We start from the raw sequence: 25,604 nt of genomic DNA on the forward strand, positions 1-25,604 counted from the left end.
CATGAAGCACCCTTCTTCGCGTCTTATTGGTTCCCCCCTTCTGCTTTAGCACGTATTGAGCCCAGCCGGGGACCACGTTCTGTTCACAATAGAGCTGTCCCGGCTGAGACGAGAGCGGCAAGGTACATATCACACCACACCCCCTGCCTAAGCCCTGTCGCTCACTTGCATTTTCGACAAGGGTTCTCAGGACATTCTTACATACCCTTACCACAGGGGCTTATTACCATTTGTACATCTTTCGTAACATGCTACGTGAACATTTACTGGTTGTTTAAGCCGAGGATCCGAGGATATTGTAGTACATTGCAGTTATACTGCTAAGTTTGGCAGATAAAAAACGGTTCAAAACTTTAACCATAGTACCAGACATGCTCAATGCACGGCTTTCGGAGAAGGCACTACTGTATCAGGTACAGGTAGTAAAGTACAATGTAGAATCTTGCATTAATGAAGAGAATTTATGGGAAGCCGCAGAAATAGAGTTGAGAACACTAACGTATTCCCCGATGTAGGTCCTATAGGTCCCTTGCATGGTCTAGATCTTGGTGGTCTGTGGACTCGATTGATTGAATAGGTTGATAAGACCACCTGCGATAATTTGAATATTGTCAGCCAAAAAAAAAGTAAACCATTTATGCCTCGACATGCATTGTTCTCTGCGGTTTGTCGACCGCACGTCCAGCCGGTAATACATGCTCTTTGCCATTTCCCTGTTCAAACAACTCGTTGATCTCCTCGAGAGTATGATTTTTTGTCTCCAAGTAGAAAAGTCCTGCCACGACTGCAGCTGCGCAATTGAACACAATATAAATAATGTAGTACCTCCAGTCAATGTTGGAGAGCGCTACCGGCGTAACAGACACAATCAAGTAACAGAACAGCCAGTGAGTTGCAGTAGCGAGAGCGGCCCCAAAAAGCCTACATTTCTGTGAGTTGACTTCGGCTGCATATAGCCACGGAACGACGTTGGTCGTTAAGCCATATACAGCAATGTACAAGTACAGAAACGCAACTGCACCCGTTGAAGCGTTTCCTGCCACTATAAAGCAAACAAGAATTGCTGTGTAGCTTAACCCTCCGCCTATCCACCCATAGAATGCTGTGTTTCTCCGACCAACTCGGTCAATTAACAACATGGCAACGAATGTAAACAGGACCGCGTTCATGCTATTCCCGGCCGAAAGAAATAAACTTTTTCGCTGGTCAAATCCTGCGTAATGGTGGGCGATGTAAGCCATGTAATAAGTGATGACGCTAACACCGCTCAGCTGCTGGAACATTTGAGATGAAGCCCCTAATACGACACGTCTCAAGTTTTGAGATTTGCCATTGAAAAGATCTTTCCATCGGTGGAAAGACACTGCCCTTTCGTGAAGGCAATTGACCTCAATGTTGTTTCGCAGGGCTTGGACCTCACCATCGCTCACTGGCTTCTTTAGCAGCAATGATAACACATGCTCGCTCTCATCAATCCTGTTACGAGATATGAGCCATCTAGGGGACTCAGGAAGCCACAAGCATCTTATTAAGCAGACTGCTGCAAAAACGCTCTGTATCGCAATTGGAAATCTCCATGCAAACGACGACTCAGCGCGCTGTACTCCAAAATTGATCCACGAAGCAATTACACTTCCAAAGTATCCAATGGCTAGCTGAACAGCGAAAGCCTTACCTCTAGACCAAGGGAAAGTCTCTGCAAGCCATATCGGAATCGCCGTACTCATCAGCCCGTTACCAAGACCTGCAATGACACGACCAACAATGAACTGGGCCAATGAGAAAGAGCTTGCCTCAAGAACTATGCCAATTAATGCGATCAGACATCCGGCAATTATGGCTAGACGGCGACTTATATCTCCAGCGCAGCAAACCGCTAAAGCGCCGAGAACGCTTCCCAGGGCAAACGTAGAAGCCATTTGGCCCAGAACGCCGACTTTAGGCTGATTGAAGTCATGCAGGAACTGCTCGTTGATGAGGAGTCCGCTGAAGAGAGCGCTGTCATATGCGAAAAAAGCAGAACCCATGGCACAGCAGAGCACAACCTGCGGTGCGCATGGCAACACGGAGAAGAGCAGTTTATGTCTCCTCCGAATAAGATAGGAATTACCTTCGCTCATTTTCCCTCAATGGCCTGCGATATATCATTAATCGCTTTGGCCCTAAAATATAAAACTCAGAGAATATTTTAGCAGCCTATTCCAATTAGCGAGGCCACTAGGAGTATTTAAATACGCGATCCGATAACGCGATCCGCTTATCCGTATAATAGTAAAGATAGCCTTTTCTGAGGCCCCGCACTCCGTGTGATACAAAATTAGGCCACAAACATCGCACATGTCCTACCTTGTACTAAAGTCGCAGAAACACGTGAGATTTTTGGAACATACTGTACCGTAGTTTTTAGGCTTCTCACTGAAGACATCTGATTAGGCGTTCATCGGTAGGATCCAGGCTGGGAATTCGGCAAGCCCATTACGGCCGTAATTCGCAGGACTCAGATTTCGGACTTCGACGATACGATCATCAAATAGCATAATCGAGTGGAAATATGGCACAGATAACGGTAACATAGGTGGTGACACCTAACAGTATACTCCGCCTAGTACTGGTCCCCCCAAACCCCCCTGAGGCTCTCCGCTCCGCGGAGATATTGAAGATATCAATGACCTCCGCGAAGCGGAGCTACGGGGGTTTGGGGGCTGGCCCCCAATCAATTGCAGTACAAGCTAAGCGAATTAGTACCGTAGTCGTATAATAGTACCAGCGGAATAATAATAGTCATACCGGTAGTAATAATGGTACCTTGGTGGTCTAGTACCTTCGCAAGTAATCATGATTCGAGTAGAGTCTAAAAATATACAGGGAGATTAGATTCGAGGAAGGGCACCACCCGGAGAGTCAGCCTTTCGCGCAGTAAGCACCTCAACACCGTCCTCGGTAACCAACAATGTATGCTCGAACTGAGCACTCCACTTGCCGTCCTTGGTAACCGCCGTCCAGTTGTCTGGCCACATGGAGTCCTGCCAGGTGCCCAGAGCCAGCATTGGCTCGATCGTGAAGGTCATACCCGGCTTGCAAACACCCACAGCCTTGTTCTTAGCATAGTGTGGCACGTTTGGCGCGCAATGGAACAGCTGGTTGACTCCGTGGCCCACGAAAGTTCGGATAACCGACAGATTGTTCTTTTTAGCGTGGGCCTCGATGATGTCGCCAAACGACCGCACCAGAGCCCCGGGCTTGACGGCAGCAATGGCCAGATCAAGCGCCTCACGCGTGGTCTCGACCAGTCGCACGACATCCGGATTGCACTTGGCCTTGTCGCCAATGTAGTAGGTCTCGTTGAGATCGCTGTGATAACCGTCCTTATACAGAGTAATGTCGAGGTTAACAATGTCACCGTCCTGAAGCTTGCGCTTGTCAGGAATTCCGTGGCAGATAACCTCGTTGATACTCGTGCACACAGACTTCGGGAACAGGTAGTAGTTCAGCGGGCTTGGGTAAGCATCTCGCTCCATGCATGCATTGTGGACAATCTCGTCAATTTCTTCAGTCGTAATGCCTGGTCGCGCTGCCGCAGCAGCGATATCAAGAACTTCACGTGCGAGCTTACTAACCTTTCGCATCGTGTTGATCCCATCCTGATCCAGCGCCGTGATGTTGTTGGTACGACCGTACTTCTGCTCGCTCCGTGGCTGACCATCTTTGGCGTAGTCTGGCAGGACAATACCCTCCTTGACCGGTCTTCGCGGGGCTAGCGGGTACTGGGCTCTCAGCTCGCCAGTGTAGACTGAGCTAGGGAATGGATCGTGGATGGAAACTGGGTGGGTCAGTTTATGCACGGCCCAGCCCTTCTTGAAGCACTCCTGGCCACAGAAATAGCTCTGCAAGCCGTTCTTGAGGCATGTTGGACACTTGAGTGAGTTCGCCTCGTTCTCACACCCTTCTCTCGAGCACACAGTCATCTCCGTTTAACTTGGTAATTTTTCACGTCTATGAGAGATGACAGACGGTTCTGGGCGGAACATTTTCCTGCCCGCGGGCGCAACATCACCGAATGTACATACGTTATAGCTAACCGGCTAGCGGTGGGTAATACAAATCTACTGATAGAGATGTTGATTCTTAATATCGTAGGCAGATATTTGATTAATTTCTGTTATGGGGTCAATTGAATGTGCTTCAATTAGATTAGTTTATACCGTTTATATTACCGCCAAATCCTGATCCACTCAACTATACCTTTGAAGAGTCCGCTGAACGACCAAAAACCTCCGCGCAGCGGAGCTACGGGGGTTTGGGGGCTGGCCCCCAAATAAATTGAAGAACGGGCACTTCATGGGGGGACCAGTCCCCCCAACCCCCCCTGGGGCTCCGCTGCGCGGAGATATTCGCAGGGATCAATTGCTAGTGAAAAACCTCCGCGCAGCGGAGCTACGGGGGTTTGGGGGCTAGCCCCCAAGTAAATTGAAGAAAGAACACTTCATTGGGGGGACCAGTCCCCAAAACCCCCCTGGGGCTCCGCTTCGCGGAGATATTCACAGGAATCAATTGCTAGTGGAAAAACCTCCGCGCAGCGGAGCTACGGGAGCTCGAGGGCTGGCCCTAGAATACAGTACCTGAAGTAGTCAAGCCAATGTATCAACGGCAAATACTAACGCTATAAGAGTTAAGAAAAACGATTGCTACAGTTGTTTACAGTTTGGAAAAAAGGTTTAGTTGGCACTATATTTGCAAGCCGCACACCATGCGGCTCCGTTGTTCACGTGATATTACTCACGTGATATTTCAGCCGCGCCGAGATCTCGCGCGATATGCGATGAAAAAAAAAAAATTTCGAAATTGAAAAATCGCACAGGACGAAGACTCTTCAAACCAAATTAAAAGGATGGTCGACTACGTACTGTTTGAGGAGGCTGCGGGATACGCCCTCTTCAAGGTGAAGATCCAGCCCGAGGATATCGGCAACCGGCTGAAGGAGGTCCAGGAGGCCGCCAACGACTTGTCCAAGTTCGGCAAGGTGCTCGAGGTGGTCTCTTTTGCTCCATTCAAGGGCGCTGCCCACGCCCTGGAGAACGCTAACGACATCTCCGAGGGTATCTGCAACGATTACCTTAAGGCTTTGTTGGACGCCGATCTGCCCAAGCCGTCCAAGAAGAAGAAGGTGTCGCTTGGCATCTCCGATAAGAACCTTGGTCAGAGCATAAAGGACGCTGTTCCAGGCATCGAGTGTGTTAACGATGAGGTTGTGCAGGATCTGATCCGAGGCATTCGAAACCACGGTGCTAAGCTGCTCAAGCAGCTCGAGGAGGGCGACTTGGAGCGGGCCCAGCTGGGTCTGGGCCACGCCTACTCTCGAGGCAAGGTCAAGTTCTCGGTCAACAAGAACGACAACCACATTATCCAGGCCATTGCCATTTTGGACCAGCTGGATAAGGATATCAACACCTTTGCTATGCGAGTTAAGGAGTGGTACGGTTGGCACTTCCCGGAGCTGGCCAAGATTGTCGGCGACAACCACACTTACGCCAAACTGGTGCTGTTGATCCAGGACAAGCAGTCTATTGCGGGTGCCGACGGTGAGGAGAAGAAGCACGATATTGCTGCGCTGGTAAATGATGATGAGGCTGTTGCCCAGCACATTCTCGATGCTGCGCGAATCTCCATGGGCCAGGACATCTCTGAGACCGACATGGAGAACGTTACTGCATTTGCCAAGCGGGTCGCCAACATTACAGAGTACCGATCCCGGCTGTACGCTTACCTTGCTGAGAAGATGCACACTGTTGCGCCAAACCTGAGCGAGCTTATTGGTGAGATTGTCGGTGCGCGTCTCATTTCGCACGCCGGTTCGCTGACCAACCTGTCCAAATACCCAGCTTCGACCGTTCAGATTCTTGGTGCTGAGAAGGCTCTTTTCCGAGCGCTCAAGACCAAGGGCAACACTCCAAAGTACGGTCTCATCTACCACTCGTCGTTCATTGGCAAGGCTGGCATGAAGAACAAGGGTCGAATCTCGCGATTCCTGGCCAACAAGTGCTCCATTGCCTCTCGAATTGACAACTACGCCGAGAACCCGTCCACCACCTTTGGTACTATTCTCAAGCGACAGGTTGAAGAGCGACTGCAGTTCTACGACACCGGTGCTCCACCAACCAAGAACGCCGACGCCATGAAGGAGGCTATGGACGCTGTCTTGGCCAACGTTGACGTGGACGCTATGGACATCGATGAGGACGAGGAGGAAGAAGTAGAGACCAAGAAGGAGAAGAAGGAAAAGAAGGACAAGAAGGAGAAGAAGGAGAAGAAGGAAAAGAAGGAGAAGAAAGAGAAGAAGGACAAGAAGGACAAGAAGGAGAAGAAGAAGTCCAAGGATTAATTTTTGATAAATTTTACCCCGTTTTTTTGTTTATAATTTATGTATTCCTAACGCGAATGTATCATATGCTGCTGAATTCCTCCCCTGCTTCAATTCACTTGGCCCACTAGCTCCGCTTGGCGGAGGTTTCTCCCCATAGTCAATTGCAAACAATCAATTGGGGGGTTAATGCTAGTTGGTAGTAGAGTGTATTCGAGGGCCAGCCCTCGAGCTCCCGTTGCTGGGGGCCAGCCCCCAGACCCCCGTTACAACCTAACAAACTCCCCAACCTGTAACAAACTTTCCCGTAACAATGCGTTACAAATCTCCGCGAAGCGGAGCCCCAGGGGGGTTTGGGGGGACTGGTCCCCCCCATTAATACACAACTGCTTCAATTTACTTGGGGGTGTTTAGCGACCTCTGCGAGACTCTCCGCGAAGCGGAGCCCCAGGGGGGTTTAGGGGGACTGGTCCCCCCATTAATACACAACTGCTTCAATTGAACTTGGGGGCCAGTGGTTTGGCTTCGCGGAGGGGGGATTAGATGTATAGACTACTGCTTTCGTGTGAGTGGCGACACTGGAGATTGACATTGAGTAGGGAATTCAATGCCTGGCAGACTTGGGCGTCGGAATTCTCATGATCAATTGCCTCGAAGTTCAATGGGCCTTCGCCACGCACAATTACTGCCACGAATGGAATGCCGTCCCGTTGGCACTTGGAGGCAATGCTCGCCGAAACACCGGTCAATGCGAAAGGTGGAGCGAGGTAGGGAAGGGTGAGAGTGGTACTATCCGGCGCAGATAATTGGTAGACGTAAGATTTGGCCGATGCATCCATGTTCGAAGGACACAATAGGGTCACCTTCGACGGACGCAAATACTCCACCACCTTGGCGCTAAAGTTATAGCACTCCAGCAATTCCAATTTCGGCAGCGGAACAACTACGAATTCGTCCCCATAGCTGATTACAGGGGTGGTAAACTGAGATTCGACCGTCTTCTCCGCCTCGTAGTCGTTATCGTAGAGATCCTCAGCAATGCTGTGGTGGCGGGTCTCTTTTACTTCGACACCACCCGTAATCTGAGTGACATCCTGGCCCCCGAGCTTCTCTCTGATGAGATCAGCGTAGTGCGAGAGCCGTGGCGCCACAAATAGGACATGTCTGCCCGTTACAGCCGTCCCAGTGATCTCCAACACCGGTTGGTTCCTGAGGATGAACCCGGCGTCTTTCTCATCAATATCATCAAATTCATCCAGCATGTGCCTTGGAGTAGGCAACTCAGTCCATGGTTTCAGCTGCATTTTCCAATTCCTTGCTGGGTTCAGTTAGGTCCTTCGTTGAGGTCCACTGGTTGGGATCGGCTGTTTAAGTGATTTGACATCATCAACCACCAAAACGACAAAATTTCAATGAGCGAAGCGCAGAAGAAGTTCCAGAAGGCGAACGAGGAGTTCAATGCGATCCAGCAGGAGTATTCTGGGTACGTGGCTTCGCGACAGCAGCTGGAGACCCAGCTCCAGGAGAACAAGATCGTAAAGGAGGAGTTTGACACCCTCAAAGACGACGGGGCCAAGATCTACAAGCTTATTGGCCCCGTGATGGTCCCTCAGGAGCACGTCGAGGCGAAGACCAACGTCGCTAAGCGGCTGGAGTTCATTGAGGGCGAGATTAAGCGGGTTGAGGGTCAGATGTCGGCCACCCAGAAGAAGCTTCAGGACAAACGAGACGAGGTGAGTTCATTATAACTTCATTATCATTTACATCAAGCAATTCTGTCTACTCCAACCATTGCGACAATCGATTCAATGATTGGTTGGTGGTAAATTGATTACTAGGTACAGGTTTAACGAGATTGATTGCTAACAGGGTTTTTAGCTGATAAAACTCCAGGATGAGGCTACTGCTTAGATTTCGCGTTCTCCGCTAATTCGTCTGGCCCGAAACTCATCGGAAGCAAATCGCCCATGGTCGATTCAGTGACCCCCTTGTCGTTGTGGAACAGGTAGACCTTGGCCTCCTTGGGCGTAAACTCCCGAAGACTAATGATATTAGACCCCCTTTTCCCTCTGTAATGGAATGAATACTTACAATTGGCGACAGATGCCGCATGGCGAGCAGGGGCCGTCGAGGTCCGACACGACAGCAATGGTCTTGAACTCACGCTGGCCGGCGTAGAGAGCCTTGACGGCGGCAGTCCGCTCCGCACATACCGTAGCCCCGTAGCTAGCGTTCTCCATATTCGCGCCCTGGAACACCGATCCGTCCTTGGTGACGATGACCGCCCCGACTCGGAACTTGGAGTATGGGGAGTACGACTTTTCCTTGGCTTCCAGTACCAGTTCTTGCAATTTGTCTACTCCAACCATTTGTGATGATCGCGATGGAGAGATCCGTAGATCGTAAGCGGGGAATGTATATGGTCTTATCATGCCGCATCACCGATCCGACGGTCCACCACGTCGCCTCCGCGGAGCGGAGAAAGGCTGAGCGGATTCGCTGAATATTACGGTATGCATTGCTTCGACTATATTCCTTTGCAGAATCCTTAGAAAACCATGAGATAGGAACCTATTTGAGATTTGTTACGTTCTGGGAGTTCGTAACGGGAGTTTGTTACGCTGTAACAAATGGTCCCAAGCACGTCACAACCCAACCATCAGGGGATTGAAGACCAATTGATGGCAATAAAATGGGGGGCTAGCCCCCCAAACCCCCCGTAGCGACGCTTCGCGTCGGTTTCCTAGCAACACAATTATAAATACGAGCATTTAGTGGACCCCTTTCTCCGCTACTTAATGATGGGATTTCCAACAATTGAAGACCAATTGTGCTAAAGAAAGGCGTTACTTGGCTCATCAAACCCTCCGCGAAGCGGAGCCACAGGGGGGTCTGGGGGTACTGGTCCCCCCAGGATCGCTGTGGGTTTCCTAGCAAATACGTGACATTATAAATACAATAAAGGGAATTCTACTCTGCGCTCTTCTTCGTCTTTTTCTTCTTCCGCAGTTCTCTCAGGTCAGGAGGAAGGTCAATGCCCAGTTCTGATCGAACCTCATTGGCATCCCTCTCAAGGATCTCCTCCCAGTAGATATTCAATAAGGGCTTGCACCGTAGCCCGTTGGTAATAGCCCACGGGACGTAAATCTCTCTTAGACGCTTTCGCATCGCAGGTTTGAGCTTGAAAGGCTCAGACAATGCAGCCAACCCGGTCATGGGGATACAGGTGTTGGCAAATTCAAACGCCTTGACAGCTACCTCTCCCTCCATTACCACAGGCAGTCCCGTGATGGCATGGTAGAAATCGTGGCACTCTCGGTACCGCTGCATGACATAGGCGCACTCCGGATCATCAATGAACCGTACCGGGAGGCGAGTATCCGGCGAAACGCCTTCCTTGTCCAGCCATTGAATGTACTCGCTGCCCACTGTATTCTTGGGCAATTGGCGGAGTCGGTCTAGATCCAGCGAGGTAGAGGTGATGCGCGGCCGTTCTCGGAGAATCCGTCTCCCCGTAGGGTCGGCCAGCATCTCGTCGCGCAGTTTGTAAATGAAATACGGCTGGACGGTCATCTCGCCAAACGTAGCGATCAAGTCGTTCCGTCGCGGGTTGATCATGGCAGCGATGCCGGAACCTGCAAACAGAAACAGCCGCTGAAACGTGTTCAAAGGCACATGGCCTGGATATCTTGGAGTCAGCATCGATATCTTCTGTGATCTCGATGAATGTGGTGAGATAATCTTCTTAATATGTGGTGAGATGTGCTGAATCATGCCATTGGTTTCCGACGTGCGGCGCACTCCTTCATCTTCAATACACATATGAATTGTCTACTTAATATCTTTAATTGAATGTTTTAATTAATAGCTATTTATTCAAGCATTTATTAATTGCTATATATTCCATCATAGAAAGGCTAATACCCGAAAAAAATCAAGATATCCGACCATTCATAGATCGACTATCGATTAAGGTGTCAAGTTATCCCGTTAAGTACCTCCCATCTCGCGATAGTGCCGTAAACCATAGTACCATAAAGCATATCGCATAAAGAACCCATAGGTCGAGAGAATAGAGATGGAAGAGAGAGAACTTGAATGGCTCCTCAAGGAAACACAGTCAGAGGTCCATAACTCAATAAAAGAAGGGCTCGAAGAGTGTTTAGCCCGGCTGTGTGAGAAGCATGGAGAGTACAAACTCGTAGTCTCAAGTAACAAGTCAGAGGTGCTGAAAGGCATTGTGACGCGTTCAGGGCCGGCATTGGTCAATGTGGACGTTTCAGTGAAGATGCCGCATCTAAATAAGAACCATACGCTACCTATAAAGCTGGCCAATGGCAAGAAGTACGCTCTTGAACAGCTAGTGGACGCCTCGAATCACCTGCTACATAGCTCGAGGATCGCCTCAGGGCCGTTCAAAATCAGCAATGGGTACCGGGTGAAGTTTGATATTAATGAGATGCTCACCGGAGTGCGCAGTGCTATGAAAGCGCTCAAAGAGCCCCTGAAAACTAGGCAATTCCCTAATCACGCAATTGACCTGGGGCTATTTGAGGGGCTCAAAGAATCAGCTGAGAACATCGCTATCAATTTCTACATTGCAGAGTCGAGTATCATTACGGATATCCGGTCGTTTGAGTATGCTGATCATCAGCCGTTTTGGTCGTTGGGGAAGCGGAAGCATCCTGAAGTAGATTTCAACGGGCGGCAGGCTATTGAACTGGAGAGAGTCATTGTCGAGAGCCAGGATCCGAATTTGATAACCGTGTCGGCAAAGCTGGGTGCGTTGGAAAGCCATTTGGAGGTCCTAAGAAAGAAGCTGGACATTGTTCTTGAAATGATTGAATCGCAACCCCATTTATCTCAGTTATAACCACCAATTCTGCGGGTTCTTTTCACTCGTTTATCTCAGTTATACGCAATTTTGCGGGCTTTCACACTCAAGTGAATGAGGAAGGGCCACAATTATGCGAGTTCCTTCTCCACTGACTGAAAGGATCATGGCTGTCGTACTTATATGTGTTCCTTCCCTAGTGAATGAGAGCCGGATCATACGAATTCCTCCTAGTAATGAATGATCACGGCTGCGACACTTCTAGAGTTCCTTCTCTGGTGAATGAAAATTCTACGAGAATAAAAGATCACGGCTGTCGTTGGAAAGCCATGCTCATTCTAGCCTTTCGCTGCTTGAGATTAAGCCTCGACAGGGAATAGGACAGTCTCTCTTTCTCACGCTGCAACATCCTCAGTCGTTCAATGCGTTCTTGCAGGTCGCTACCGACATTGGTGACATTGGACACTTGTTCCAGCCGGATGCGTTGTAGCTCGGCTTTGGAGCTTAGGGATCGCTCTTTCCGCTCAAGGCGGGCGATTTCCTGTTCTGCTTTCCTCAGCAGGGCCATGACTTGGGGCTCTGTTTCTGCAGCGAGCTCCCGTTTACCTTCGTTTATTTCCGATTCAGTGACGATATCAAACACTTTGTTTGTTTTGAGAACTGTAGGCAGTCGTCCAAAATCCTGCACCTGGTTCAGGTTCTCGTTGCTCGACTGTAGAATCGACAGCGCTGAATTCAGCGAGTTGACCGAGTTGCTCAGACTGAGATTATAAGAGTCCATTTCTCCTGTATAACCTACCGGTATATTCCCCCCTGACTGTTTATTTTTCGGTATTATCATAACGGTACTATCGACCGTTTATTATGGTTTGGGTTCGCGCGTCGCGACTTGACCCCTTCAATATGCGACTTCACTGCTCCAACATGCGACTTCACCGCCCCAAAATGAATGACGGTCTAATCGACCAAAAGAAAGGGGACTACGGGGTCTAGGGTAGAGCCCCAGGAGAAGCCAATCTTAGTGGTTCGACTTCCCTGGGGGGCCAGCCCCCCAGACCCCCCGGGGCACCGCTTCGCGGAGGATCTGGCAGAAAGAAGATAAACCTGGTGGTTAATTGACTCTAGGAAGGGGGGGTTTGGGGGGTGTCCCCCCAACTACGGGGTCTGGGGCAGAGCCCCAGGAGATTCCTAGTGGTTCAACTTCCCTGGGGGGCCAGCCCCCCAGACCCCCCGGGGGCACCGCTTCGCGGAGGACAGTGCAATCAATAAAATAACATTAGTACAGCTTATCTAACTTGTTGTAGGTCATCTAGTAAGACTCTTGAAAACGTTGTAGCTGGCAATGGTGTTGAACTTGGCCCACTCCATAATGCAGCTGGCCACAAAGCCGGTCTTTTCTGCATCCCTCAGTCTCTCTCGCGCAAAGTCGAACGTATCACGGAATCCAGTGGATCGATCCTGGACCATGAACAGCTCGCTTGCCGCGTATACCGAGCTGACAGCGGCCCGTTTGGTGTACCACGAAAAGTCCGACGTCCTGTCGTTTGCCAGCCACCAGAACTCGTCAGACAGACCATGCAACTCCTCCAAACTGCTCACAAGGTTCCCCGGCTGGGTCATAATGGCCAGGGCCTCCCCGAGCCGCGGATGGATCACCCGATTGCCCTCCAACCGCTTGACCATCAATTCCTCCAGCTTATTGTAGGGTGTTCCTCCCGCGAGTTCGAGCTTGCTCAGGCTCTCCCGCTGGGTCTCGAGATGATACTTGACCAGGTCAAAAGCGCCACCAGGGAACACGGCATGGGTAGCGTCGCTGTACCCGGCCCCTCGCGAGCCAATGAGCAGTGCCCGCTCAAATCCTTCCTTCGGAACATGCTCCAATGCCCTCCGCAGAATCTCTACCTTCTTCTGCCCGCCGCTCAGCTGACTGTACCCTCGTCTAAACACGTTCATCTCTGCCTGTCGAAATCGTACGTTTCTCGCTCTCTCTCTTACCGGAGTTTTTCACTGCCCTTCGTGCGGCTCACGCGGGCTTTAAATCATCGCAATTTAGTTATCTAAAGCGTCCGTCTTCTAGACGACCAACTGTCCATTAGAGCTGGTGTAAACTTGGGGGGACCAGTCCCCCCAAACCCCCCTGGGGCTCCGCTTGTTGAACTCAGCTTCGGCCAGCGACCTCCGCGTAGCGGAGCCATGGGGAGTTTGAGGGGCTGGCCCCTCAAGAAACACCTCCAGCAACCATTTCAATTGTCCGATCTACCTTTGATAAAATTGTAGCTGGTATAGACTTGGGGGGACCAGTCCCCCCAAACCCCCCTTGGGCTCCGCTTCGCGGAGATTTTGATGGTTGCTACGCATTGTTACGCGAGATTTTGTTACAGGTTGGGAGTTTTGTTACGGTGTAACGGAACTGTTGTAACGGGAGCCCGAATGCACTCTATTACCATTTCCCCCCGAAACCTCCATTGACTGCCTGCAATTGGCTATGAACAACAGTGGAAGGAGAACCTCCGCGAAGCGGAGCTACGGGGGTCTGGGGGCTGGCCCCCAGGGAAACCCTTCCAGCGAGCACAAGGTTGGCCAGAGCGGTGTGGGGGAAAGTAAAGCTGGTGAAATAGCGGGGGTGGTGGGGCGCGCGAGGACGGGACCCAGGGGGAAGGGAAAGAGGGTCTTGGGGGGTGTTTGTTTTGGACGACAGCGCGATATAAGGGACGAGGAGACAGCAACGAAGCGACGTAGTAGAATATTGAAGACAAAACTGGTTCTCAGAGGAGGTTTATTTATTGATTTGTAGATTTTGAAAGTTGCGAGCGAGAGAGAGGTGGTTTTTTTCCCGATGGCGACGCTGACGATGCTTCAGAAGAACGCAAGCTCGGGCTCAGCACGGGGTATGGCGGGCTACGAGCCGCTGGAGAACACGGAGGACCTGGTCAAGTTCCTCAAGCACAAGGCGAACGTGCCACGCGGTGGTCCTGGCGACAAGAACAAGCCTGTGCCGAAGTCGGTGGCTAAGCCCAAGAAGGCGCCCAACGGGACCGTCATGACGCGGAAGCGTATGTTATATTAATTGGTTGATATATTGAGAGGGAATAAGCTAACTAAGAGGGGGGATAGGAAGCTCCAGTACTTCGAGTTCAAGTTCTTCGCTGACGACGCTTCCGTCGCGGTCTCAGTACGCGCTGGTTCTGGCTCTAACGCCATTGAATAACACGTTTGAGAAGAAGACGCTTATTGTGCCGTTTGCACCTGAAGTGCTCAAGTTGGGCAGACAGACGAACCAGAGGACTGCTCCAGCCCCGGATAACGGGTTCTTTGATAGTAGGGTGCTCAGTAGGCAGCATGCCGAGCTGTGGGCCGACCGGGCGACCAATAAAGTGTGGATCAAGGACGCCAAGTCTTCCAACGGCACGTATATTAACGGACGGAGGCTATCAAACGACAACCAGGAGTCTGAGCCGCATGAATTGAAGAAGAACGACCTGCTAGAGCTGGGTATTGACATCACAAATGACGAGGGGACCTCGTTGCTCCACCGTAAGATCTCTGCCAAGGTCGAGATGATCTCGATGATGTCGCTCATGTCGTCGAGCTCCAAGAAGGGAATTGGAATTGGCGAGCTGGGGCTCAAGGAGGAGGCTCCGCGACCGGATTCGCTGGACGTAGCGCTGTTTGGGGACGTCGATGCCACGCTGGAAGATCTGGCATTGGTCCACGCGTCGAATAGCATGAGCGGCATCTACATGAACAGCGGAGTAAGCAACATGATAGCATTTGAGTCGACCGTGCGGAGGCTCATAAACGAGATCCAGCTCGCCAAGCAAGAGGGGGCAAAGATGACCAGCGTAGCGCGGCTACTGGAGAAGGTCAATGCGTCCCAGACGAAAACAACGGTTTTGGAGACGCTGGCTGAGAAGCTTGAAGCTAAAGAGGCCCAGGTGCAATCGCTGGAGCACCGACTTCAACAACGCGAAGACGAGTTGGCTAGACTGCGCCAGGAGTTCCACTCCCTCCAGGAAGCCGCTCAAGCCGCCCCATCATCTCCCAGTCTCAGTAGCGCTCCAGTCTCTGGGAAATCGGTTTCAGGTAGCAATGGCAGTCCCTCTCTTAGCCGGGACGCCAGCTCCTCTTTTTCGAACGGGGGTCATGACGAGGATGAGTGGCGGCGTAGAGAGAAGCTCATCCACGGCGTTGAGCCACCAAAGAGCAGCCACGAAGGAGATATTAGTAGAGAAGACATTTTGTCGTCTGCTTCCTCACTACTCAAGAGCCACAACCCGGAGGCAGACAAGCGACTGCAGACGGTTCTTTCCGAGCTCGCCGAGACCAAGTGTAAATTGGAGTTGTACAGAAACCGGGCGCTGGCCGCTGAGGACATTGCTATGAAGAGCTCCAAGACCATTGCCGAGCTTGTCCAGGCGCTCGAAGAGCGCCAGGAGACGGCTTCGCTGGGTGCTTCGGCCCTGGAGCCCGCTTCGCCGAGCCTTGATAGTCTCAACAAAGACGCCACTTCTGCTGTTGCTGCGGATGATCAAGCCCTGGGGGCTGGTCGGGCTGTGACGGCGAGTCTGGGGAGTGGAGTTCGAGCCATTCCTGTCTCCAGCGCAGTGGGAGTTGTTATCATTGGCATTGGTATTATGACCGTTATTAATTCCTTTGCCAGAGATAGATAATCGGTCTTGCTGCTTTTTTTACCAGCGTTTACTGCTTCTACCAGTTTTTGTACTGCTTCTACGTAGTGGGTGGTACTTGATTGCTTCTGCGTTGTACGTAGTTGTTGCAATGTTCCCCCACACTACAAGGTTACCGGTTGGCCTCTACAGGGTTAACGGGGGTTGGGCAGGAGCTGATTCTGCAATGTAAACTTTTTCTCTTCTCTTGAGCTGGTATCATCATTTATATCACTGGCTCGCGATTTGATACACCGAGTCCAGCTTATTTATCCTTGGCAAACTCCAAGAAAAAGAACTGCATACTCTCAAAAACAGAACCGTTTACTAATAGTAATAGTACATATAAACATAATGCTAATTGTTATTCATTCAATTCAGACCTGGGAGCAATGGCCATTATAGCGGGTGTCAGCCCGAATTTAGGGGGGGGGGGGGGGGGGGGTTAGCGAGAGATTCTGAGTTAAAAACGCGACCATAAAATAATGAACTTAACTAAACGTAGTGAGCTTATCCGAGCCAACCTAATCCCCTGCCTCGAAAAATATAAATAGGGGTGGATTTCCCTTCCATTTCTCTTTCCTCGTGGCCCCTCGGGGCTACCAATTCGACCAATCGAAGCGTAACTGTGCTAGTTTAGATGCACTATCTTCGTCCGTACGCAAGGTTCCTGGAACCTTATATTCGAATATCATCAATGTCGGTAGTGGTCATCTAATACCAGCATATTTATTGATTTGTTTTACTATTGGGATGGCATTGTTCTCCAAATCCAACATCCAATTTCAGTTGATTGAATCATGATGGTTTTTAAAGTCTAGGTAGTATTACGCTATAAGAAATTCGGTTTGTTTTGCCCTGTAAGAAATTCGGTTTAAAGTCTAGGCGGTTTATGTAGATAATTTATGTTTTGCCTGATTACATCGTCCTGTGTCTTCTAAAGTACTAAATGTTTTATCGTAGGATGTACCGTATAACTTTTTTTCATGCATATTCTGCCATGATGTAAATGAAATTCATAATGCACTGTGGCCAATTTTTAAAGAGTCCCTTGCAGGACACTCGTTCTTCTTGAGATTAGCCACACTCTCAGCAGATGACAGAGCTTTTATTCTTATATGCTTTGCCGTAAATGTTGATGTTTCTGCTGATAGAGACCAATAACAATCAAAGCCTTCGTCGTGCTTGATAACGTTTGCTGTTGCAATGGCATATATATGCGGAAGCTTGGACGAAGAGTAAGGTTGAACTCTATGTTTACTGCATAAGCGGCGCCGCCTTCCCTTCTTCAAATATAAATAGGAGTGGATTTCTCTTCAATTCCTCCTTCCTCGTGGCCCCTCGGGGCTACCAGTTCAACATTACCCCTATCCAAGTGCAGTGCCAGTTTAGAAGCACGCATACCATCGAATCCTACGAGTTTAGTTGAAGGATCACCCAAGAGTTGAAATCGAATACTACCATTGTATCCCCAATCGAAAAATGCGATGTAATTGCAACCATTGTCCACACTACGTGGTAAGTCGATAGCACGGTTGATCGCCAATCGTGTGAACCGTTGATATGAAGTGAGTTCAGTTTAGTGCAAGAGCTTAGGTAAACGGCAATATGAGTAAGATTTTTCTTTAGTTTTTAATCTATCCCATCTCAACACGTAACTGAGCGTGGTGAGTACTCGCTAGTAATCGCATTGCATCTCCTTTCACCTTTGTGATCAAATTACAGGTCTGGTATTGTACTGCCGTAGTAATCTACTAGCATCTGCTATGGGGCCATGGCTAGTAGGCAATTTATTAATTTACTTATGTCTGCGATTCAACTCTTTTGACATCATAACAACAATCCCCTCGTCCTTTTTTTAGACTACAGAAATGTTGACAGGATTACAAACTTCTGTCCTACAATGAATGAGCTGAGCTGGACCTATCAGGCTCTAATGCTTTTTGGCCCAATGTTTACAACTCCCCTTGAGGTTAGCCACACATTCGGTGACGCTTTTTGTATCTCAATAAGCAATTCATGTTAGTAACATGGTGACATTATCGTGCTTCATAAAATTTGTTGTTGCAATGGCATGTACCTCCGGAAGCATGGGCGACACAGTAAAGTTCAACCCAATCACCGTCTTCTCTCCCTCTCATGCTATATTCATGGAATATAAATAGGGGAGGACTTCCCCTGGAATTCCTCTTTCTTTCCTCGTGGCCCTTCGAGGCTACCAGTTCGACGTTACCCTATCCAAGTGCAGTGCCAGTTTAGATGCACACACACACACACGTTATGAGCTAAGCTAGGGAGCCTTTAACCTCTACAGTTGAATATGTTCTGCGAGAATTCCCTTTTGAAAACGATATTGTTCTTTCCGAAGATCTTTTCCACGACCTTTACAATCAATACAGCCTTCCATTTTCAGTTGATTGGTATTATGGTGGCTTTCATATATTTTAATAAATCCAGCCTTATTTATACGTAATCCATTACTGTATCGGTAGCATCTTTTCTTGGGGCAAGGAGCAGACAATATATCAATTGATGTCGGGTTGCCCCTTCACATGTGATTGAAATCTGTTGATATTATTACAACAATCCGGTCGTTCTACCTAGGGCACCAAAATGCTGACAGGGCTATAAACTTCCAACGCATGCCCTGCGGTTAATGTACCAATTTGAATTCATTATTCTAATGCTTTGTGGCCCAATGTTTACAGCATCCATCGGGAGGCATGTTACGCTATATCTTGAGATAGCCACACATTTGGCAACGCTTTTTGTTTCTCAATAAGCCATCCATGTTAGTACATGGTGACATTATCGTACTTAATGAAATTTGTTGTTGCAATGGCATGTGCTTCCCCGAAGCATGGGCGACAGAGTAAAGTTGAACACTAATACCGTCTCTCCCTCTCATCGAATATAAATAGGGGAGGAATTCCCCTTGAATTCCTCTTTCTTTCTCCGTGGCCCTTCGGGTTTACCATTCTGACACAACACATTCGTACCTTTACGGGCATGCGCGATTCGCTTGTAATGTAAGTACCATGGCTCACAACGATTAAGCAGACTTTCTAACTGTCGTAGCTCTTAAAACAGTATTTTCAAGATTCTGGTTTATTGAGGGCTCGCCCTTCCATGTGCGGTTGATTGAAGCATGGACATATTTTACTTCTGTTTTTAATTCGGTCTGTAGTAATGGAGGATTTGTCTTTTAACATAGATAGTTATTCTTCGGTTGATAGGAGCTAATATGATTCTCGAAATATGATGCTTTTGCTTAATTACACTCTATCCCTATGATTTAATCGTAAGCAACCAACCTGGCCAGACTGAAAAAGAAGACGCTCCCTCCGCGAAGCGGAGCTACGGGGGTTTGGGGGCTGGCCCCCAAGGATACACACTACTAGAGGAGAATAGCCAAATCTATAGGTACAAGATCACTGGGAGACCAAATTGCAATGCAGTTTATCGGCCAGGACGCTGGCAAAGGTGTCCGATACCTGGGCCACCGTTACTTTGTGCAGCGCCGGATTTTGCTGGCGCATTGTCGTCGTCTTCTTGTCGGGCAGACCGCACGCGATAATCCGGTCGAACCACCACGTATCGGTGGACACATTGAGCGCGATTCCGTGACTGGTGATATTGCGCCGCACATGGATGCCAATTGCCGCGATCTTGTTCGTCTCGTCCACCCACACTCCCGTGTCCTCTGTGCGCATACCCTTAACTCCATACACACTTAGAGTGTCGATGATGGTGTCTTCGAGAAGATTGACATAGCATCGCGGCGAAATGCCAAACGCTCGGAGGTCAATGATCGGATAGCATACGAGCTGGCCCGGGCCGTGGAATGTCGTCTGCCCGCCACGGTACGTTTCTACAAACTGGGCCTTACCGTCCGCTTCAAAGTGCTTGATCTCCTCGCTCGTCATGTGCCCTCGTTCTCGCCGTCCGCAGGTGTAGACCGGGTTCATTTCGAATGCCAGAAGGGTCGGCGCAACGGGATCCTCGCGCTTCTTAAGCTTCCAGTCGAGATTCGCCTTGACCAGGGCCTCCTGGGTCTCCCCCGCTGCACCGTAACTAGTCAATCCCTGGGGAGGGACGTAGTTGAGTGTTGACGGCTTGGAGGCCAGCATCGGGTTGAGCCCGTACCGATACGGCGAACACGAGGCGAATCCCCGGCGGATTGTCCTTAGCATCTCGTGAGTAACTATATGATGTCGGTATACAGTCCCTCTATCGCCAGTGGAAGTCGCCGTATGCCAAGAGGGTGAGACTTTTGGCGGTCCCCGGCCACGAAAATTTCCAGCCGCAGACTTACTTACCCCGGGTTGAACAGTACGTAGGCCTGACGAAAAAAGGAGGGGGGAAATGGAGCAGTTCTATGCCTGGCTCAAGGAAGGCGGGTCGTTTGTGAGCCCCAAGATTGCTGTTCAGGATCTGCCGGGGAGGGGTCGTGGTGTCGTTGCTACGGAAGAGATCCCCAAGGGGACCATCCTGGCGAATATCAAGCGGAAGCAGCTCGTGAACTTCGAGACATTGAAACAGCGCATTGCTAAGGAGGATGCAATTGGCCGCAAGGCCTTGGGGGTTCTTCCGGGGCCGCTGCTGCTAGCATGGTACGTCTATAGGCATATGGACGACCCAAACAACTACTGGGCTCCGTTCATCCGCATGCTGCCTACTGTTGAGGAGCTCAAAACGGTTCCGCTCATGTGGGCTGCACAGGAACGCGGACAGCTGCCATCAGGAGTGCTGAGGCAGCTGCTGACGCAGTATACGAAGTTCCAGTCCGACGTGGAATTGGTCAAAAACGAAGTGTGCGACGAAAAACTGCGCCAGGAGTTTGATGTTGTTAAGTTCAAGCATGCCTGGCTGTGTGTGAATACGCGATGCATATACATGAACGTTCCTGGGACGGTCAGTAGGGTGGATAAGCTGACCCTGGCTCCGTTTGCCGACTACCTCAATCATGTGTGTGACGAGAGCAAGTCGATTAAACTGAATATTTCAACCACGGGGCTGGAGATTATTTCCAAAGTCGACTATGCGATAGGAGAGGAAATATACCTGACCTACGGGCCGCATGACAACTCTACGCTGTTAACGGAGTATGGATTCGTTGTGGACAGCAATCCATGGGACTCAGTTGATATATCTAATCAGATCACTCCGTTATTACAGCCTTCTCATCGCGATGTATTGTCGCAATTGGGGTACTATGGGGACCAGTATACTCTGGAGCTGACGGGGCCGTCGTTTAGAACGGAGATGGCTGTGGCGGCGCTTTCCGAGCAGAGTTTGGGGGCCAGTGTTCCTGATAAGCTGATGAAGTTGGCGGACGGTATGGAGGAGGCAATTGTGCTTTACGGGTATCAGTATAAGCAAATGATGTTGGATGTACTGGCCGAGGTATCGCGGAGGATTAGATTATTACGCAACAAGGCGACGAACAAGTCGGTTCAGGTATTGTTGGAGAGGTATGATAAGACTGTTGATAAGATACGCCAGTCTTATGAGTGATATTTCAGAATGTCAAAAAACGGTCAATATGATCAAAATGGCTGAAATATCAAAATGGTTGAAATCTGAGAATGGTTGTGGTTGAAATGGATGGTGAAATTTCAAAGCGATTGAAACGTTTGAAATTTGAAGTTGGTGAAGCATTAAAAGGGGACAACACCCTGTGTAAATATATTCGATAAATACAATAATTATAGACTACTGGCAAGACTGCTGTCTCGTTCATGCTTTCGGTTCAGTTCAGCCTTCACAAGCTCAACATGAGTCGTGAAATATCACAGTATCAGGGTAGTTGAAATTTCAAAATGGTGGAAATGATAGATGGTAAAATGATAGATGGTGAAATGGTTGTTGGTGAAATGGCTGGTGGTGAAATGATAAAATGGCGAGATGGCGGTGAAATGGTAGATGGTAAAATGTACATAAAACGACAGATGATAACTGTTCCCCTATTAATACTCAACTGCTTCAATTTACTTGGGGAGGTTTAGCGACCACTGCAGGACTCTCCGCGAAGCGGAGCCCCAGGGGGGTTTGGGGGGACTGGTCCCCCCATTAATACACAACTGCTTCAATTGAACTTGCGGGCCAGACCCCAAACCCCGTGGAATTGTTCAAGTTCGGAAGACTGGAAACATTTAAAGGGGAAAAACACCCTGTGTAAATATATTCGATAAATACAATTATAGACCAAGAATACTATCTCGTTCATGCTTTCGGTTCAGCTCAACCAGACTCTTCACAAGCTCAACAAGAGTCGTGTTGTAGATAGCCGACAACCCGTCCTCGTGAGCCAGTCTAACCAAATACCCATTAATATAATCAACCTCAGTCTCGTTAGCAGTGAGAACATCTGCCAACATCGACGATTGGTTCTTAGCCGTGAGCTTGCATACCTGCTTCGTCGTCTCCAGCAGGGCCTCCGGAGCCAGTGCAGCATTGACCAAGAACACAGTATCTGGAGAGTACAACCTCTCGGCACGATGCTTGAGGATCTTGGCGGACTCGTTAATGACACCGTGCATGAGTCGCTGGGCAGCCTGGATATGCAGCAATTCGCCGTTTCGGCACCTGAAAATAGCGGTCAGCGGGTTAATGACAGCATTTACGACCATCTTTTCAAACTGGAGAAGCAAAAACTCCGGATACGGCAGCTCTTGAGCATTCAACAGTCCTCCAGTTCGCTCCAGAGACTCAAAGATGGGGTTCCTTGGTGTGCCATGTGGCGCCAATGGGTCTCCATAGTCGCTCTTAGCGCATGCCTCTGCCTCAGTGGGTATCGCAGTGCTCTCTGGATCGGGCTGAATACCCCTTTTCTCGACTTTCAGTGGATTGTAGTCGGCTTTGACCGCTTCCTCAGAGTCAGTCGGCCTAGTAGTGCCCCTTGTCGTCGGCTTTACGTTTGGAAGCACGCTACCCATGAAGTCGGAGCGCACAGACTCCTCAGAGTCCGTCATGGTGTTCGCCTGGAGGTGGTACGGCTGCTTTCCAGCAGATGGCATCTCGGCCACCCTAATTGAGCCAATGCCTACATGCTTGAAGTTCCACGGCACAGAAGTGCGATGTACGCCATGGGTCGCAATGCCCAGCGAAAACTTTGGCCTATTGCCTGCATCGGGGAAAACTTCCCTTACAATTTCGTCGTAGATGCCAATTCCATTCTGAAGCAACAGAATATTGGTTGACGGGCTGATTGCCGGGGCAATTTGCTTCAGCGCAGCTACCGTCTGGTGCGCCTTGGTCGTCACAATGAGGTTCTCAATGTCCTCAATCTCGCCATTGGTACCGAACGGGTAGGGAAACTCGGCGGGTACCTTAACTTCGAGGTAGTTATGCCCAGACCCCAGAGCCGCCGTCTCAATTCGCACCGTCGACCCGTGCTGGTGATAGCTGTCGAGACGCCCTCTGGACTTGAGCAGGAAGGTCGCATAGGCCGGCGGGATCGTGTGCCGCAGCGACGCAGCCACCAGCGCCCCGATGTTCCCGGCGCCCACTACGTGAATCTTGGGGGATACCATCTCTCGCCAATTATCAAATATGGGGAAATAACCTCTCCAGTCTGTGGTTTGAAAGACCTTATTTATAGCGGGGTTTGTGGATCCTTGTTCGCTCAGACCACCAAAGACACCCTCAGATCACGCTAGTTTTTTTCGTATTTCCGGGATCACCAATTGGCCAATTGCACTCGGCCTATATTCGAAGCAATAAGAGGGCTATAAACACCGCGTTGGGTTGCTCCTGCGGATCTTAGTTCTTGCCTTTTTAGCACGTCCTGCATTTAATTTTGCCCGCCGCATGTCGGACCCCTAGCTGGAATTGTCGCCCTCCGCGTAGCGGAGCAACGGGGGGTCTGGGGGGCTGGCTCCCCAGGGGTCAATTGAAGAGAAACGGACTAGCCAACTGTCAATTGAAGCTACCGAGTGTTACTTGGGGGGACCAGTCCCCCCAAACCCCCCTGGGGCTCCGCTCCGCGGAGATATTGTAGCGACCAATGGCCCGCTGCATAGCGGAACAACCACGCCTTCCAGCATTCACTATCCATAGTCCAATCTAGCTTTGATAAACACTGTAGCATGAACTTGGGGGACTGGTCCCCCCAAACCCCCCCTGGGGCTTCGCTTCGCGGAGAAGGTTGACGAGGTATCTGTTACGCATTGTTAATACTTTGTTACAGGCTCGTTACGCGCTGTAACGGGGACAGGTTGGGTGTTTTTGTTACAGCGTAACGAAGAGTTTGTTACGTTGTCACTATTAAGGATACGGGGGTCTGGGGGCTGGCCCCCAGCTACGGGAGCTCGAGGGCTGGCCCTCGAATACACTACACTGCCAGTATTAACAGTAATGATAGCGATGGACCAATTAGCTATGCCTAAGTAGGGAGCTACGGGGGTCTGGGGGCTGGCCCCCAGGGAAGCCTCAGGACTAGCTTTCAAGGTATTAATGGAGGGGCGGTTTAGATCGCCTATGGTACTAAGTACAAGGTACTATACGGTGCTCAGTAGGGCAGTAGTACTAAGTAGATCGAGTCACGAGGGTTAATGATATCGGGCCCGGCGGCCCGACCTCGGTTAAGAGCACTGTGGAGCGGAGAGGGTATATTTAACCCGGGGATAGTTCGTTATATATTGTGGTTAAAGACGAAATGTTGCTATTAGGGCTGACGGGAGGCATTGCTACGGGCAAGTCGACGGTTTCGAAGCACCTGAAAAAGAACCACGGGCTACCGATTGTCGATGCGGATGTCATCGCCCGGCAGGTCGTCGAGCCCGGGACTAAAGGGTACAAGAGGATCGTAGAGCACTTTGGGCCTTTGTGTAGTGATCTACTGCTCGAGGACGGGTCGCTTAACCGCCCCGCTCTAGGGCGGGTTGTGTTTGGCAACGAGGAGGAGAGGCGGTATCTCGGCAGCATAGTTCATCCGGCCGTGCGGCTCGAGATGGCCAGGCAGGTGGTGGTGGCATGGATCAAGGGGCATAGGATCGTCGTGCTCGACGTGCCACTGCTATTTGAGTCGAAGCTCGACCGGTTCTGTGGGACATCTGTGGCAGTCGTGTGCGATGAAGGGTTGGAATTGACGCGGTTGCTGGCAAGAGATACCCATTTAACTGAAGAAGATGCGAAGAACAGAATCAACAGCCAGATGCCGATAGACGAGAAGGCCCATCGGGCGGATATCGCTATTAGGAACGACGGAACATTGGAGGAGCTCTATGCTGAGGTTGATAAGATGGTGGCTTCTGTTACGCCGGGGGCTGCTTTGAGTACAGCAGAGTGGCTCTGCCCGCCATTTGGTGTCTTCATGGCTTTGATCACTTATCTGTACCGCACTGTCGCTAAGCCAAAACTGTAATTCATCCACTCTAATTCTTAAAGCATTCTCCAATTCCCATTGAGGGGCCAGCCCCTCAAACTCCCCGTAGCTCCGCTTCGCGGAGATATTGCAAAAGGATTCCTGGAGCCCCGAGAGCTATTTCAAACCACTCAATTAATACCCAGTTATCCAATTAATACCGGTATTGGCTTCATTTTCCCACCAGTTCTATAATGGTCCGCTCGCATATGTCAACCAAATCCCGCGTCCCCACGCTATTCCCCATCATTTAATATCAAATCAGTCTTCAACACCCATTGTTGAACCAATTGATTCAAAACCGATGTTCTCAAGCGACTGAAAAACCAACTGATCCAAAAATGATATTTCGCAGACCAATTGAGCTTGTCGCGGCTT

The 25,604-nt window shown here is 50.0% G+C and overlaps 15 protein-coding genes and 1 non-coding gene across 16 annotated transcripts; 7 read left to right on the forward strand and 9 right to left on the reverse strand.

Annotated features, from left to right (window-relative positions):
• Nucleotides 1–635: 635 nt before the first annotated feature.
• Nucleotides 636–2,120, reverse strand: HXT10 (hexose transporter Hxt10p; the record flags this gene model as incomplete). Its single annotated transcript, XM_076681907.1, has 1 exon — nt 636–2,120. One exon carries the CDS (start codon nt 2,118–2,120, stop codon nt 636–638), a length of 1,485 nt encoding a protein of 494 aa, XP_076543864.1.
• Nucleotides 2,121–2,870: 750 nt separating this feature from the next.
• MAP1 (methionine aminopeptidase MAP1) lies at nt 2,871–3,965 on the reverse strand (the record flags this gene model as incomplete). Its single annotated transcript, XM_076681908.1, has 1 exon — nt 2,871–3,965. One exon carries the CDS (start codon nt 3,963–3,965, stop codon nt 2,871–2,873), a length of 1,095 nt encoding a protein of 364 aa, XP_076543865.1.
• Nucleotides 3,966–4,888: 923 nt separating this feature from the next.
• Nucleotides 4,889–6,379, forward strand: NOP56 (snoRNP complex protein NOP56; the record flags this gene model as incomplete). Its single annotated transcript, XM_076681909.1, has 1 exon — nt 4,889–6,379. One exon carries the CDS (start codon nt 4,889–4,891, stop codon nt 6,377–6,379), a length of 1,491 nt encoding a protein of 496 aa, XP_076543866.1.
• Nucleotides 6,380–6,897: 518 nt separating this feature from the next.
• TRVA0_001S05622 (uncharacterized protein) lies at nt 6,898–7,620 on the reverse strand (the record flags this gene model as incomplete). Its single annotated transcript, XM_076681910.1, has 1 exon — nt 6,898–7,620. The coding sequence occupies one exon, from the start codon at nt 7,618–7,620 to the stop codon at nt 6,898–6,900; it is 723 nt and encodes a 240-aa protein (XP_076543867.1).
• Nucleotides 7,621–7,770: 150 nt separating this feature from the next.
• Nucleotides 7,771–8,269, forward strand: YKE2 (tubulin-binding prefolding complex subunit YKE2; the record flags this gene model as incomplete). Its single annotated transcript, XM_076681911.1, has 2 exons — nt 7,771–8,091; nt 8,237–8,269. The coding sequence occupies 2 exons, from the start codon at nt 7,771–7,773 to the stop codon at nt 8,267–8,269; spliced, it is 354 nt and encodes a 117-aa protein (XP_076543868.1).
• CDD1 (cytidine deaminase) lies at nt 8,259–8,727 on the reverse strand (the record flags this gene model as incomplete). Its single annotated transcript, XM_076681912.1, has 2 exons — nt 8,259–8,400; nt 8,450–8,727. The coding sequence occupies 2 exons, from the start codon at nt 8,725–8,727 to the stop codon at nt 8,259–8,261; spliced, it is 420 nt and encodes a 139-aa protein (XP_076543869.1).
• Nucleotides 8,728–9,328: 601 nt separating this feature from the next.
• Nucleotides 9,329–10,060, reverse strand: COQ4 (ubiquinone biosynthesis protein COQ4; the record flags this gene model as incomplete). Its single annotated transcript, XM_076681913.1, has 1 exon — nt 9,329–10,060. One exon carries the CDS (start codon nt 10,058–10,060, stop codon nt 9,329–9,331), a length of 732 nt encoding a protein of 243 aa, XP_076543870.1.
• A 376-nt stretch (nt 10,061–10,436) lies between these two features.
• RAV2 (Rav2p) lies at nt 10,437–11,231 on the forward strand (the record flags this gene model as incomplete). The annotated part of the gene is made up of 1 exon (XM_076681914.1): nt 10,437–11,231. One exon carries the CDS (start codon nt 10,437–10,439, stop codon nt 11,229–11,231), a length of 795 nt encoding a protein of 264 aa, XP_076543871.1.
• Nucleotides 11,232–11,499: 268 nt separating this feature from the next.
• Nucleotides 11,500–11,973, reverse strand: SPC19 (Spc19p; the record flags this gene model as incomplete). The annotated part of the gene is made up of 1 exon (XM_076681915.1): nt 11,500–11,973. One exon carries the CDS (start codon nt 11,971–11,973, stop codon nt 11,500–11,502), a length of 474 nt encoding a protein of 157 aa, XP_076543872.1.
• Nucleotides 11,974–12,497: 524 nt separating this feature from the next.
• COQ9 (ubiquinone biosynthesis protein COQ9) lies at nt 12,498–13,145 on the reverse strand (the record flags this gene model as incomplete). Its single annotated transcript, XM_076681916.1, has 1 exon — nt 12,498–13,145. One exon carries the CDS (start codon nt 13,143–13,145, stop codon nt 12,498–12,500), a length of 648 nt encoding a protein of 215 aa, XP_076543873.1.
• An 883-nt stretch (nt 13,146–14,028) lies between these two features.
• Nucleotides 14,029–15,862, forward strand: TRVA0_001S05776 (uncharacterized protein; the record flags this gene model as incomplete). Its single annotated transcript, XM_076681917.1, has 2 exons — nt 14,029–14,245; nt 14,307–15,862. The coding sequence occupies 2 exons, from the start codon at nt 14,029–14,031 to the stop codon at nt 15,860–15,862; spliced, it is 1,773 nt and encodes a 590-aa protein (XP_076543874.1).
• Nucleotides 15,863–18,824: 2,962 nt separating this feature from the next.
• On the forward strand, nt 18,825–19,094 carry TRVA0_001S05798. Its single transcript, XR_013062050.1, has 2 exons — nt 18,825–18,888; nt 18,938–19,094. It is a non-coding gene; the product is annotated as an uncharacterized misc_RNA (transcript).
• A 196-nt stretch (nt 19,095–19,290) lies between these two features.
• On the reverse strand, nt 19,291–19,989 carry LIP2 (lipoyl(octanoyl) transferase LIP2; the record flags this gene model as incomplete). The annotated part of the gene is made up of 1 exon (XM_076681918.1): nt 19,291–19,989. One exon carries the CDS (start codon nt 19,987–19,989, stop codon nt 19,291–19,293), a length of 699 nt encoding a protein of 232 aa, XP_076543875.1.
• A 235-nt stretch (nt 19,990–20,224) lies between these two features.
• On the forward strand, nt 20,225–21,376 carry RKM2 (protein-lysine N-methyltransferase; the record flags this gene model as incomplete). Its single annotated transcript, XM_076681919.1, has 1 exon — nt 20,225–21,376. The coding sequence occupies one exon, from the start codon at nt 20,225–20,227 to the stop codon at nt 21,374–21,376; it is 1,152 nt and encodes a 383-aa protein (XP_076543876.1).
• A 683-nt stretch (nt 21,377–22,059) lies between these two features.
• Nucleotides 22,060–23,394, reverse strand: CBS2 (Cbs2p; the record flags this gene model as incomplete). Its single annotated transcript, XM_076681920.1, has 1 exon — nt 22,060–23,394. The coding sequence occupies one exon, from the start codon at nt 23,392–23,394 to the stop codon at nt 22,060–22,062; it is 1,335 nt and encodes a 444-aa protein (XP_076543877.1).
• Nucleotides 23,395–24,518: 1,124 nt separating this feature from the next.
• On the forward strand, nt 24,519–25,226 carry CAB5 (putative dephospho-CoA kinase; the record flags this gene model as incomplete). The annotated part of the gene is made up of 1 exon (XM_076681921.1): nt 24,519–25,226. The coding sequence occupies one exon, from the start codon at nt 24,519–24,521 to the stop codon at nt 25,224–25,226; it is 708 nt and encodes a 235-aa protein (XP_076543878.1).
• Between the last annotated feature and the right edge of the window lie 378 nt (nt 25,227–25,604).

The sequence above is a fragment of the Trichomonascus vanleenenianus genome (genome assembly GCF_965637985.1).
Source record: "Trichomonascus vanleenenianus strain CLIB 3782 genome assembly, contig: TRVA0_001S, whole genome shotgun sequence".
NCBI classification, from domain to species: Eukaryota; Fungi; Ascomycota; class Dipodascomycetes; order Dipodascales; family Trichomonascaceae; genus Blastobotrys; species Blastobotrys vanleenenianus.